At 38.6% G+C, this 14,045-nt stretch overlaps 1 protein-coding gene across 3 annotated transcripts; it reads left to right on the top strand.

Annotated features, from left to right (window-relative positions):
• Positions 1-20: 20 nt before the first annotated feature.
• Positions 21-11,543, top strand: VPS37A (VPS37A subunit of ESCRT-I; the record flags this gene model as incomplete). Of its 3 annotated transcripts, none has more annotated exons than XM_079534362.1 (11): positions 21-148; positions 2,861-2,935; positions 3,795-3,909; positions 4,759-4,859; positions 5,760-5,976; positions 7,013-7,083; positions 9,147-9,274; positions 9,371-9,429; positions 9,533-9,583; positions 10,640-10,783; positions 11,463-11,543. In XM_079534362.1, 11 exons carry the CDS (start codon positions 21-23, stop codon positions 11,541-11,543), a joined length of 1,170 nt encoding a protein of 389 aa, XP_079390488.1. The 3 variants fall into 3 exon arrangements, with proteins under 3 accessions (XP_079390488.1, XP_079390487.1, XP_079390489.1); XM_079534361.1 differs by having other exon boundaries at positions 9,515-9,583; XM_079534363.1 differs by lacking the exon at positions 2,861-2,935 and having other exon boundaries at positions 9,515-9,583.
• Positions 11,544-14,045: the final 2,502 nt, after the last annotated feature.

Here is a 14,045-nt window from a genome sequence, read left to right as displayed (position 1 = left end):
CGTCGGGCCGCGGCGCGGCCATGAACTGGCTGTTTCCTCTCGGTAAGGGCGGCGGCGCCTCCTCGTCCGCCGCGCCGCTGCCCGCCCTCACCAGTCTCCAGCAGCAGAAGCAGCGGCAGATTGAGTCCCTGCGCGGTGCGCACGCCTCGTGAGTGGCCGCGGCCGGGTCGGGCGCCCCGTCTGGGCCTGGGCGTGACTTCGCCCCCGGAGGGCCCTCTCGCCGACCCCGGGCTGGATTCGGGCCGAGATCGGACCCGTCTGTGTGAAGCCCTGACGGGTCCTGCCGGCCCTCGGCCTGCCCGGGGCGGGAGAGCGGAGCGGCTCTACGGGACGCGGCCGGGAGGCGGGGGGAGCTTCCTGGGAACGGGTTAGAGGAACGTGCTTGTTGGAAGCGAAGGATGAAACATCCGGTGTAAATGTTCTGTCGCTCAAGCAGCAGCGGCACGGCAGTCCTGCTGGCCTTGGGAGCTGCTCTGCTGGGAGGCACGGCTTTTCTTCGTTGAGAACGGACTGTACGAGAGGCTTGTTTTCCCTGGATGCTCACCGCAGATGTAGGCAGGGTTTTCTCCTGTTCAACAGCCACAATTTTATAGCACTAGACCTTTCTTCGTTCTGAGAAATTTCTGATGGCAGAACTGCTAATCAGTTTCACGTGTTCTTGATCTGCTAACTATGCTCGTCTCGTTTTGCAAAGATATCCACGCTTCAGATCTCTCCATTTCAGTGACCATGTAAGCAGTCATCGAGCTTCTGAGGAAGCCGGTCCCTCTGAAATGGTTTGATAGCAATCTCCAAAAACTATCTATAAAAAGGAAAGAGAATGTGTTGTGTTGTGTTCAGCTTATACCAAGGGTGAAAGAGCAACTGCTTGTGGTTGTAGACTTACTAGGTGCAAACAACTCTACTGTGAGTTAGCACATGGGAAGCACAAGTATGAAAATATTGCTTATTGCTGCTGTTTGCTTGAACTGAAGTGTGTTCAGAGCCAGTTTCACAAATATTTTGGAAAGGTGGCTCACTCCTCTAAGAAGTTTTCTCTTGGGTATGCAACACCTTACTGAACTAGATGTTTTTGTTGGGCCCGCCTTACTGAGTCCTATATTCCTGCTCTTTTTGTTGTAGTACAGAGAAGCTCACCTAAAGTTATTATTATTAAAAAACAAAACAAACAAGAAAAACAACAACAGTTTTCTTGTATTTGCTGTATTAGCCAAAATTAAGAATGTGGTTTTTCATGTGCGCCCACTTCCACTTAGGAAAGAAACAATTCACTTTATTGGTTGAAGACTTTGCTTGTAGAAGGTTTCAGCACAATGAGGTCATTTGTTTTTTGTCTCCTGCTTCTCCTCTCCATCCCCAGTTCCTATAGGCTGTGCAAGTGAGGGGAGCACATTTATATACCCGTCTCAAGACAATCTTGTGTCTGGCTGTTAAGGTGCTGACATACCAGTGTCTTAAGGGTAGGAATGTGTGAGAGATTACAGTGAGAATCCTTCAGTTAAGAAGGAAGAATGATGATTCCTGTGCATGGTGTACCAGAGGAGAACCTTCAACTCTTGTTTGTTTGGTTCTGATGTCTGATGGTTTCCTCAAAAATCATGAGTTATCACAGAGAGAGAGAGAGTGGATACTGAGTTTCCTGGGAGAGGGATAAAGTCAGGCTGGGGGACATGTGGTGTGTAGCTGGATTTGTAACTTACTTGCTTTATTCCTGAAGCTCAGAAAGCTAGAGTTGTAAATTACATGTGCAAATGATGCTTTGGATAGATAGGAAACATGCCTAACACTGTAATAACATAGATTTGCAGATAATAGTGGTTGGGTTTTTTTTTTTTTTTTGGGGGGGGGGGATTTGTAAAGATTGTATCTGGTAGAGAATGCAGGGGTATTTCTGAAATTGGCTGCAAAGAAGCTTTTAAGGAGCACCCAGCTGTGATTATTACCAATCCTAGCTGTGTTCCCTCTGCTTGCATGGGAGCTTATGTCAGAGGAGTATATTAGTAACCATTTCAAGGCGGGAAACATATGTGGCAGAGGATGTGGTCTGCTTGAAAGCTTTGTTTTGACTGAGGGATTGTATGAGGCTGATTTTCTGCCCCTTCTTTAAAGCAGGATCTCAGCCTAGGTTTACGTTGTCAGGTAATTATGCATCCAAGCAAAATCTCCTTCTCCTTGCATTCTTTGGGATGCCATCTTTCAAAACACTCTTGCTATGTGTAAAATCATAGAGTGTTTTGAATGTTGAAATCACCTTTCTACTAATGCAGCTGACTTTAAAGATTTTCTCAGAAGGAGCACATTTCAATTCAGTTTCGTAAGTTTCTCTGAGAAGTTTTTTCACTTGATGGTTTCAGGGAGTCTGTCTCTTGATTATCCCTGGATTAGGGCCTTCAATTTTTGGCAAGTAGCTTTTCTCCAGGTAAAAGTTCTTGAAAATATCAGTGTAAGTGCACAGGACTTGGTGTATGCAGACAAAAATATACCTATTAAATAATTTATTATCGTATTAAGAAAGCAGCCAGTGTTATTTGTGCTTTATACACTGCTTTGTAGGGAAGGTGGCAATACCTTGTTGTGCACGGGATGCAAAATAAGTTGGGAGTGTTGACAGATCGCCATTGCTCTGCCTGTATTAGTACTGCTTCTGATAATGCTGAGGTTTGAAGTTTTTTCCTTAATCTTCAGTATTTCTTTATAGTATCCTAAAGCATATTAACTTATTCCAGTGTTTTCAGTTTTATTCTTAAAAAGCTTTCAAACGAAATAGAAAATGTCTCAGGTTTTGCCTGTTTTTAGAGAATAGGTACCAAGGCTGTCATACTGGACATCAATTGGATACTAAAAATTTCTTTTTTGACAGCATTGCAGAAATTCAGAAAGATGTGGAATATCGACTGCCATTCACTGTAAACAACTTGACAATTAATATTAACATGTAAGTAAGGTGGGATATCTCTAAATGCATGTCTTAAAAATTATAATTTTCTCATCAAAAGTAGTAATGGAACATAAGTAGGTCCATCTCATATCTAATTGCAGGAACTATTGCCCCAGTTTGCCCTCATAGTCTTGGTAGTCTGACTGAAACTAGCTCTGTCCATGATGCAGATGCTCAGGTCAAAGAGTAATTATATTTTGCTATGCTCAGTTCCTAAGATATCTGCATATTTTTAACTGAAGGTGAGCAGTGGAAAACTCTGAGGATTTCTGAGTCCCTGACAGGTGAAAGCAAATGGTAACTGACTGATTCGATGTCAACTTGTGGTATCAGCTTTTACCACAGTGAAGCTTCTGGATAATGGTTTGAAAGTGATTTGTTGTAATATACCCTGTGAATTTGTTTGTGGTGAGGGGGTGCTTCTGCTTTGGTAAATGTTGATAACATTCAATTCTCAAGTTTTTTTTTTATTACTCAGCCCCGCAGTTTTGCTGACTTACCTGCAAAGTTATGCTGAGTACTTCACTTTAGAGTAATACAATTTGTATGAAAGTATTCTCAACACATTATAGGTTTTTCTTTGTCAGTGGACATAATTGCATCACTGTTCCTACAGTTCTTCTCAGTAAATGCTCTCCTGTTCCATGAAAATGTAGTATTCTAATCTCTGTGAAGTTTCATTACTGAATTCTGATTTTGTAACTGAATAATTTTCTCTTGTACTTCATGGTGTATCTCCATAACGGTTTTCATAGAAGAGTATGGTTATGTGAACTACTGTGCTTTTGCTTTGCATAAGAAGCCTTCTTGAAGCACACTTTATGGGATGTATTAACAATTATCCTTGTATTTACAGCTTGCTTCCACCTCAGTTTCCTCAGGAAAAACCAGTCATCAGTGTTTTCCCACCTGTGAGACATCATCTAATGGACAAGCAGGGAGTATATGTGACTGGTCCACTAATAAACAATGTATGTATAGTTTTTATTTCCACATATATTAATAGCAATTCTAGTGCATCGTGGTAGATTATTGACAGTACTTGTGTTGGTTTGGTTTTTTCAAAAAGACTAATGCTGATGTTCATCCTTCTCATATGTTTTTGGTTTGAAAACAGATTCAGTACTGTTCAGTATACTGTTCATTCTGTTCTTACTGCTATTAATGAGTTGAGTATTCCACAGAGTTAAAATTAAGATAGCTTAGACTGTTCCTGTCTCTTCTTGTTAGTGCTGATAGCACAGTTCATGTTTCTCTATAGTGAATCACAAATTAGTAAGAAAGATGTTTTTAGACTGTTCTGTTACCTACTTCTTTCAACCCTAATCCTCTTAGAAGAATATCAAAGTTTTGCCCTAATAAGCAGGACTTTCATATGCTGTTCTTTTTTTTTTCTTTTCCCCTCCACACCAAAAATGATATTGTTGGGGGAGGGGTCCAGTTTTGTTTGTTTAGAGTGACATTTCCTGAATGGTGCAACTAATTATGCATTTGATCTCTTACGTAAATCTTTTGGGCTCGTTAATTAAGTTTTCATTGTTCATCAGAAACTTTGTACTTAATTGATTCTCTATTGACAGTGGAATACGCAAAAAAGTTTTTCAACTTTCTGTTTCTGTTCTGAATGGCTTTGCTACTTAAAGCATTTGGATGTTGTGCATAAGCAGTTTACAGCAGACAATGCATTTCTGAAATGCATTCTGAAACTGCCATGTGGGCATGGTAAATGTTCATGCTCATCATATTTTTTAACGGCTAGATTACAGGAATAATTTTCCTTCTGTATCTAGCTTTAGTAATGATTTTTTCTTTCGTACTAGTTTACAATGCACTCGGATCTTGGAAAAATTATTCAAAGTTTACTGGATGAGTTTTGGAAAAATCCACCAGTCCTGGCTCCTAGTTCAACATCATTTCCATAGTAAGTGTCTATAAAGATACTGATATGTAATCTTGTATAACTAAGTTAGTTTAAAAAAGGTGAAACCAAATATTAGGAGAGCAGGAATATTGTGGTAAATTTACTGGGAGACACATATCTGCTGCATCTACACAAACTGATGTGTGTGCTTGATGACATAAAGTATTTTGAGAACAAACGGTAGACTTGATGGGATTTATATGCTCATGCAACTTTATGTGCTTCTCTTTTCTTGAAAATGCACTAATATTTACAGTAGGTAAAATCTTGAATTTGCTTTACATCATCATCTGAGTGTTGCTTCTTTGTATTTTTCATAATGTTCCAGGCTTGGAAGTTGTTTTCCATTGCGCATGTGTAACTACAGTTTTAAATAATCATACTAAATGTGCAGAGCCTGAGACATTACAGCCTTGTCTGTACACAGTGCTTTTTATGTCTCACAGTGATATTTGGATTAGGTGAAGCTGCAGCTCTGAATTTAAAAAAAAAAAAAATGTTATTGGAAAGTGGTTACAAATGTGTTGTCAAAGCTGTTAAATTCTACCTTGTAAACAAGAACTAACGAATGACACATGCGTTTCTCAGGATTTTAAGATATATATATAATTTAAATTTATGTTTTAAGAAGTGTTTAAATAGTTGTTTTATTAGAATTAAGAGTGCATGTGTGTTGGTTTTTTTTTTGCTCTACAAGTAAATAGCTCAATAAAGTTGTGTGTTTGTTGCACAACTATATCCTTTTTATGTTAGAAGTAAATATGAGCAGAAAATGCCAAGTTTATGGTCTTGAAAATTCAATGGTGTGTCTTGTCTGTGGTCTAGCAATTATAACACCAATGATAAGAAAAGTGTTCTAAGCAGCTGGTTGCTGATGGCCACGGTTTTTGTTGGTTTTAGCCTTTACAGCAAACCAGCTGGAATGCCTCCATATGCTCCTCAGGGGTTTCCGTTTCTTCCTCCATACCCGCCTCAAGAAACAAATAGAACAGTGGCACCCGTGCCTGCTTCTGAATCAGTTTCTTCAAGTTACACTACAGAAAAGCCTGCTGCTCCCTCTTATGGCTTGATTGCTGATCTGCCACTACCTGTTCCAACAGCAGAAATAGTGCTTCAGGTCTGTGTATTGAGATTTACTGCTTAAGCCATCAGACACTGTGTGCAAATCCACTGAAAGGCATACATAGCATTGAATAAAACTCAAATAATTGTTTTGCTGGTGCTTGGCAAATGAAACTAATTCTGGTTGTGATGAAGGTTTTTTTAAGAACAAACTTCAATTTGGCTTCAGCCAAACATGTTTTTGAGTTTCAGTGACCTGGAATGATGCTAATGTAGTTTTTGAGCTGCGCTCTCCCCAGCAGCTGTGACTGTTAATCTAGGTACAGAAAATGAGGTGCTTTTCTACACAGGATTTCCTGCCCAAAGGCTGTCTGGTGAGAAAAGTGCGCCGTGTCGAGCCTTCATGTGTAGAACGTGAAGAGTTTCTCATTTTTCTGCTTCAAATAGCGTCTCTTTGTGGGTCTGAATGTCTGAACTTGCACACTCCTCAAACTCCTGCAATCTGGAGGAATTTTTTTGAGTGCCTTCCAAAAAGGAACTTCATAGACAAATGTTCAGTCTTCTACTCATCACAAGAATAAAACTCTGTCTTTAGAAGCAAAGCTTCTCTCATCTTGGAAGCCACAATTCCAGTTTTGTAGAAATTAGAATTTTGGCCTCTGAAGACAGATTATTTTTTTTTTTTTCCTCCTTTGTAAACTTTTTATGAGGGGTAGGAGGGAAGGACATGCAGGAAATCAGAATGTCAGTTTCTTTTCTCTGTTTTCAGTTCCCCAAGCTATACTCCTCTTGTGTGTTTCTTCAGTTATTTGACTCCTATGAAATTAATGACTTAGCAAAATGCAGTGGTTTTTTTTTTTCCCTCCAAAATTGACCTTTTTTTGACATGCCATCTCAGACATTCCTTTGTATTTTGTTGTGATAATTGAGTTGAGACTTTCTGTGTTTGGAGACAGAATTACAGTTGCTTATTACTTTTCCTATTTTACTTGTTGCTGGTGAACATTCACCTCCATTTTTGGATTAATCAGGTTATCTACCAACAAATCACTCTTCAAAAACCTGCTAATCATTTCTTATCTTCCATTTAGGTCGGCCAGAACGGATTTACATACAAGATGCCTGATATTCCTGATACCTTTCCAGAACTTCTGGAACTGAGGTAAATAATTTTTCCATAGTCATTAAAAGGCAATTACTGCTGTGTGTGATTTTGGTCATAATTCTGAATATATCACAGAAATGTCTTTGTAGTAATTGTTGTTACCAAACAACCAGTTACCAAAATTGTACAGTGAGAAAGTGAGCCAGCCTTGTATTTAGACAGGCTTCTATTTTAAGGTTTTCTGAATGGGAACAATACTTCAGGATTCAACACCAGAAAAAAGAGCATTTGCTTCTGCTTTCCTAACTATCGATATTCTACTGTCTTCAGATGTTCACTAGTGATTTAATTGCTGCTAAAATAGTAGGAGGAAATTTCTAAATAGAAAAGTGACAGGGAAATGGACTTGAAATTAGTTCAGAAATAACATTCTCTTAAGTGGTTGGGCAGTAGCAAAAGGTAAACAATGGACTACTTTGTGAGCAGCTCACTGTATGCAGCAGGGTTAGATTAGGTAAATCCAAGTGGTTAGTTGCCAACTGTCCCAGGGCGAATCACCTCCATATCTGAATAATTCAATTCATATACTTATTATGCAAATATTTTCATCAAAATATATTTTATCGTGTTTCAAAAATTGTGTCAATTAGTGTTCCCAGCAACTCCCTCATTTGTAGTGAGACAGTCTTCTGAATCTGTTATCTGGGATTGGATACAATACTCATTAATTACGAATTCCAGAAGTTTTAAGAAGTCAGTTTATTCATTTTCTGGCCTTGCTTATTTATGCTGTTATTATCAATGTTATTGTTAGTGTCCTTTCAAAAAGGAAAAGGCCTTGGCAATGAAAACTTCTGTTTGTTTGTTAGTTTCCCTGGACACCTTCTGAAGAGCTCGTGTTAAATTTAGCTAAGTCAGTTATAACTTTTAGCAGCATCTGTAATATGTAAAATAAAGTTTGTACAGGGTATGAGAGGGGTGTAGTTGAAGTGTTAGGATTTCTTAGCAATATAAATGTATTTAAAAGTCATGAACGGTAATGCAGTTACACTAAGTAGCTTTATTGGGTAGAGGTGGCAAGGCTTTGATACATGGGTGCTGCACTGGGGGTCTCTGTGAGAAAGGGTCATGTTCTGCCACTGTGCCAGGCTGAGCAGCTAACTTCCTGCAGGACAGCTGAGCTGATCAGCAGAGCTGATTGCAGCTCTATGAAAACATCTTTAAGAAAAAGCAAAGAGTTGTAAAAGCAATGAAGAGTTGTAAAAGCAGCAGAGTGGGGGGTGGCAATAGGTGGGGAAAGTGTGAGTCCTGAGAACAGCAAGTTCAAGAAAAGGAGGAGTGTGGGAGGGACTGTGGAGCAAATATTTACCTGCAGAGAACCATGTCAAAGCAGTCTATGGAGGACCCTATGCTGGAGCAGGTAGATATGCCCTGAAAGAGACTGCTGCTGCAGAGAGCCCACATCAGCAGGCTCTCCTGCCATGAGCTGCAGCCCATGGAGAGGACATACACTAGAGCAGAGGGAAGAGTTGAGGAGGGAGCTGCTGAGCATTGTGTTAAGGACTGACTGCAACCCACATTTCCCTTGCGGTAATGGGGGAGGTGGGGGGGTGAGTTGGGAATAAGAGTGATATTGAGCCTAGGAGCAAGTTTTTATCTTTGTTTCTCAGCACCTAACTCAATTGGCATTAAAATATTTTTTCCATGTTGAGTCTGTTTGGCCTGTGACAGAAATCAGCAGGTAGTTTCCCTTTGTCTGTCTCAAGCCATGCACTTTTCCATCTTATTTTTTCCCCGCATTCTGCTAAGGAACAGAGCGAGGGGCAGTTGGCTGCCAGGTGCCAAAGCAGCCAAGGTCAGTCTGCCACAGTAGCATTAAAACTGCTTTGAAGTAAGGCTTAAAATGTGGGATACATCTAAACACAGAGGTTTTTAAGCACACTGCTGCATAATAGAGCTCACAATCCACGAGAAAAGGGTAAGAAGCTGTGGCTAAGCGTGCTGTATCTGTAAAGTTCCTGGTGAATTCCTCAAACTTTTGTCTTTTGACAGAAATGAAAGACTCTTCGTGTAATGCTTATTTTTAACTTCGGATATGTTTTCTTTCTGTTTGAATGTAGTATATCAGAGCTGACCAATATGAATGAGAAAGAGGAGGTGTTGCTGGAACAGTTTGTGAATCTACCACAACTGAAGCAAGTCATTACTGATAGAGATGAGTTAGTGAAAAGCATTGAAGAGCTGGCAAGTAAGATGTCAAAAAAAAAAAAAAAAGAATATGTTTCTGCATTCTGAGAACTGAATCCTTTAAAATAATAATAATAATAGCAACTTTATTTTACAGAAAAAAATTTGTTGCTGGAGCCCAGTCTAGAGGCAAAAAGACAGACAGTGTTGGATAAAGTAAGTGAACAGTAAAATGTTTTTCAGAAATTAGTTGTAATATTTTTCTTTTTCGGGGGAAAACATTCTTTCTTCTTTCTTTCAGTATGAGCAACTCACACAGATGAAAGCAGCCTTTGAAAAAAAGATGCAAAGACAGCATGAACTTAGTGAGGTATAATCTCTTTATCTTAAGAATGCTTCACTGAACTTAAGTTTTGATTTGTATCTTTATCTGAACAGAATATTCTGATTAGATTCTAATTTTATGTGAAATAATAAGATTCACATTAGAGATGAAATAAAGTGGTATGAAGTTCCAACCAGTTTGAGAGCAAAATAATGTTAAAATTGCACTGCTGTTTTTCTTACAGTACTGTAGAAACAAAGTTGGAAGGGCGTATGATGAGCCTTTAGGGCTGCTCTTAAGTACTGTGGCATAGAGTTTTAAGAGTAAAATTATTTATAAAGAAGGGTTTAATTGTACCCATTTAACCTAGCAAACTTGTAAAGCCGTACCTGATTGAAATGATTAAAACTATTGCCGTAGAAACTTAAATTCTGTGCTTTGCTGCGTATGCTTTACTTTGTGCAACGTGTTGCATATGCTGTTGAACTGGCTTCTGGCATTGAATTCCATGCAGTGCTGTTTCTTAGAGATTCATTTGGTCACTTAGACTTTCTTGTAGTAAAACATATGGCCACAAAGATGATAAAGAACCTGGAGCACCTCTCTTATGAGGAAAGACTGAGTGACCTGGGTCTGTTCAGCCTTGAGAAAAGGAGACTGAGAGGGGATCTGATCAATGTCTTTAGGTGTGGGAGGCAAAGGGACAAGACCAAACTCTTGCAGCATCGTGCAGTGATAGGACAAGGAGAAATGGCCACAAATTGAAGCATAGGAAGTTCCACACAAATATGTGTAAGATCTTCTTCATGGTAAGGGTGATGGAGCACTGGAACATGCTGCCCAGAGAGGTTGTGGAGTCTCCTTCTCTGGAAGTGATCAAGATCTAGCCTGGACACCTACCTGTGCAACCTGGTCTAGGGAGCCTGTTTTGCATGGGGGTTGGGCTAGATGATAGCTAGAGGTCCATTCTAGCCCCTCTGATTCTGTGATTCTGTATTATTCACGTATCCCATATTTGTATAGCCATCTATCTTTTTTTCTCCTTGGAAATGTGGATTTAGATGGGCAGTGCAGCATTAATAGAAGTTTTTATTTTCTTAGAGTTGCAGTCCAAGCGCTCTGCAAGCCAGACTTAAAGTAGCTGCTCATGAAGCTGAAGAGGAATCTGACACTATTGCAGAAGACTTCTTGGAAGGCAAAACAGAAATAGATGACTTTCTTAGTAGCTTCATGGAAAAGAGAACGGTATATAAAATACAAGTCATTCTAATCTGAGAGATATACAGAATATAGGTAATAAATTAAGACAGATTTTGAGCAGTGCTATAATTCAGAGGGTGCTTTAGCAAGCTCCAAAAACTTTCAGTGTATTTAAAATAGAATCAGCGTTCTGGATGCAATAAATTTAAGGCAGGAATGAAAAGATCTTCTCCACTAGACCCCTGCCTGTGCTGTTGCAGGTATTTTTGTGCCAGTTTTCCCTGTATTGTCTGTAGATACAGGGAACAAAAATTTTATATTTGGAAGTTAGTATAGCGTGACATGTTATAATGAATAACATAATGGTGAAGTTATTAAAGTTCTTAAACCAATTAAGTCTTTTGATGGCTATCTCCAAGTAAGTTGCAGGTTCAAAATCAGTGCTCGTGCAGTGATGAGTGCAACTTACTGTATAATGCACCTTTCTTTAAAGGTACCTGATAAATGCATTTCATAATAAAGGAAATGTTTTTAACGTATGCAATTGTGGATGGAACAATGTTATCAGTATACACAGTTGTTCAGCCTTGAGTTTGGAAGGGAGGCTCACAGGTCTTTCCCTTCTTAAAGAGCCTATACAGTAGCTAAGTCATTAAAGAGAATCTGCAGGACATGTTGTGCAAAATTCCTTTCAGAATTGACTCTCCTGTCTCTTGTTTTCCAGCTCTGCCACTGTAGACGAGCCAAAGAAGAAAAACTTCAACAGGCAATAGCAATGCACAGCCAATTTCATGCTCCACTATAGGTAAACTGCTGTTTTAATATTTGTGATGAACTTTTTTTTTTTAATCTACCACATTGTTACACACAAATTGCTAACTGCAATGGATTTGTTGCAATGCCTAGAGTTTTAATAATGCTTGGCTTGGGAATAAAGTGTGCTGCACCTGTTCACTGAAATTTAAGACACTATTCCTGAAGGAGTTAATATATCTAATTTTGGAAATCTGTCTTTACAGGTTTCCTGCAAACTACATCTGCCAACAGAAGAGTGAAAAACCCAGTAAAGCACACTTTTTAATAACTATTATTTGCAAATAGGCATTTCATCTTATGTGGTTGTATTTATAGAAGATTGTATACAGAGCTGGGACTGTTTTTGTACAAATTAGAATGTCTCTTTATATTCTCATTGTACTCAAGAATCCTTCTATTGCAAACTTTGCACTAATTTCTTGTATTTATTGTTGATAGTTCTTATTATATTTAAGTTCCTGCTGCTATACCCCATTCTTCAAAGATTAAATATCTAAATATGTAATTTTGACTAGCTTTTTACATTTTTATAAAAGCATAATTCATATCTTTTGTATTTTGAAATTTAAAAGGATTTGGCTTGATCTGTGGAAGAGTTTGAGATAAATGGTGATAGAGCTTTGGAAACTGAAGAAGTTCATAATTGGAAATAGTCAGTAAATTCACAAGCTGTCTTTTCTTGAAGCCAAAATGTTTAAGAACAGTTTTTGTTACTTTTAAGTGATAACACAAAACTAATTATAGCCTATACTCTGTTTTGGATAAACTGATCTGGATTAAGCAAAAGCTGTGTTGGAACAAACTGCATTGGAAACAAAATGGAATGAATGATCTCTGTGTAGATTTGATATGTTGCTCAGTAGCACCGATGCACTTGATTTCAGGTGTGGCCTGGTACCTAGCACTGTAATTAAACACAATTTCATCTAACAAATTCATTTTCACGTTCGTTTTTACTTATTGAGAAACAAGTCAGATTACCTTCTAGTTTGTGTTTTATGCCATGCAACTATGCGTGAAGAACTCACACTACAAAATTTAATTCAGAATTTCTTTTGAAGTAGCAGTTACCCTCTTGTTTTTAAGCAACAAAGGAACTGATCTGGCTACAGTTAGATTGTGTGCTGTGTTAAGGCCAGTGATAAACTTGTAAGTGAGCCTTAAGTCTGCCCTTTAATCACTGAATCTTGTCTCAGGTTAGACAACTTGTTTGTTTCTTTTTTAGTGTAAACATGTATTAGATGACAATGGCTAGGACTAAGTGCAGTATTCTGTAGGACAAAAATACAACCCCAAAGCACATGTATGTATATTCTCTCTTGCTCTTGCAAAAAGGCAAGATCTTGTTCTTGTCAGTGAATTAGACTTTTGTTGAGATGATGAAGTTCCAGAAGAACAGAAGTATTGTTCTTGAAGAGAAATATGGTAAAGAACTGAATAAGTGATCTGTCAGGGAGCCTGCTTCTTCCTTCCTCAGGAAACAGTTTGGAGATAACCCTCTTAACTAAGACACTGTTCTATTTTACCTAGGTAGGGCCAAAGCATCGCAGATTCAAGTCTCATTCTAAAGCAGGTCATAGAATCATTAAGACTGGTTCAGAAGAGTACTTTTCTGTATCTCTATCAGTCCTATACTCAATACTGGCAAAATGGGACATGATATTTCTTTGGAACTGGAGAAAAATGAGTAAATCTGAAGTTAAGAAAAAATCTAACAAGCTTAATTGTAAGAAGTCAGTACCACAGGCTAGTGAATCTCCAAATGGAACATTAATATTAGTCCTGTTGTACTTTACAGTATTGTGGTTGTCTGTCTTAAACTACTGCCTTTCGTGGCAAATGTATTACTGCTGTTTGATGAGGTGGTGGTGGTTGTTGTTTGTAAAGCTGGCCCAAATTCTGAGATTGGCTATCCCAAGAAAAATACAACTGTGGTCCAAATCAAAAAAGATACATAGGTGCCTGAAGAAAAAATTAATTGTAAGTGCCACTGATTAAGCAATAATGTACAGAATATCTTAAAAGATAAATTCCACTGACTGTGCATAATAGTGCTTTTTATATTGATAGAGTACTTCTGCTAATTTGATAACTAAAGCCCCAGTTCAACATAAACTTGCATGAGAGGTTTTCAGGAGACTCTGGACACAAATCTTCCAGTAATGCGATTTCTGCAGCTCTTCCTCAGTTGGACAGCTGTTTTCCTTGCACATCTTATAATCCTATGGAATTGCTGCCTTCTGTTGAACATTACATATTATGGTGCTCTTCTTTAGTGAGTGAATTCTCCAGCCAGGTCACTTTCAGAGAATTTGCTTCTCAAACTAGTAGGAGTTTTCCACACTTGAGCCTCTTCTCTTAGGTTAGTTCTGTTTTCCAAGAGATCACACTTAGAAACATAGGGTTTCTCCATACAGTCCTTCTGATGGTAGTGAGGGAGAATCTAAGATGTCAGTGTTCCATGCAAGTTCTTCATACAGTGTTTCTTTTA

Source organism: Tetrao urogallus, assembly GCF_951394365.1.
Source record: "Tetrao urogallus genome assembly, chromosome: 4".
Lineage (NCBI taxonomy): Eukaryota > Metazoa > Chordata > Aves > Galliformes > Phasianidae > Tetrao > Tetrao urogallus.
Note: the sequence above shows the minus strand (reverse complement) of the source record. Positions and strands in the feature narration are given on the sequence as shown.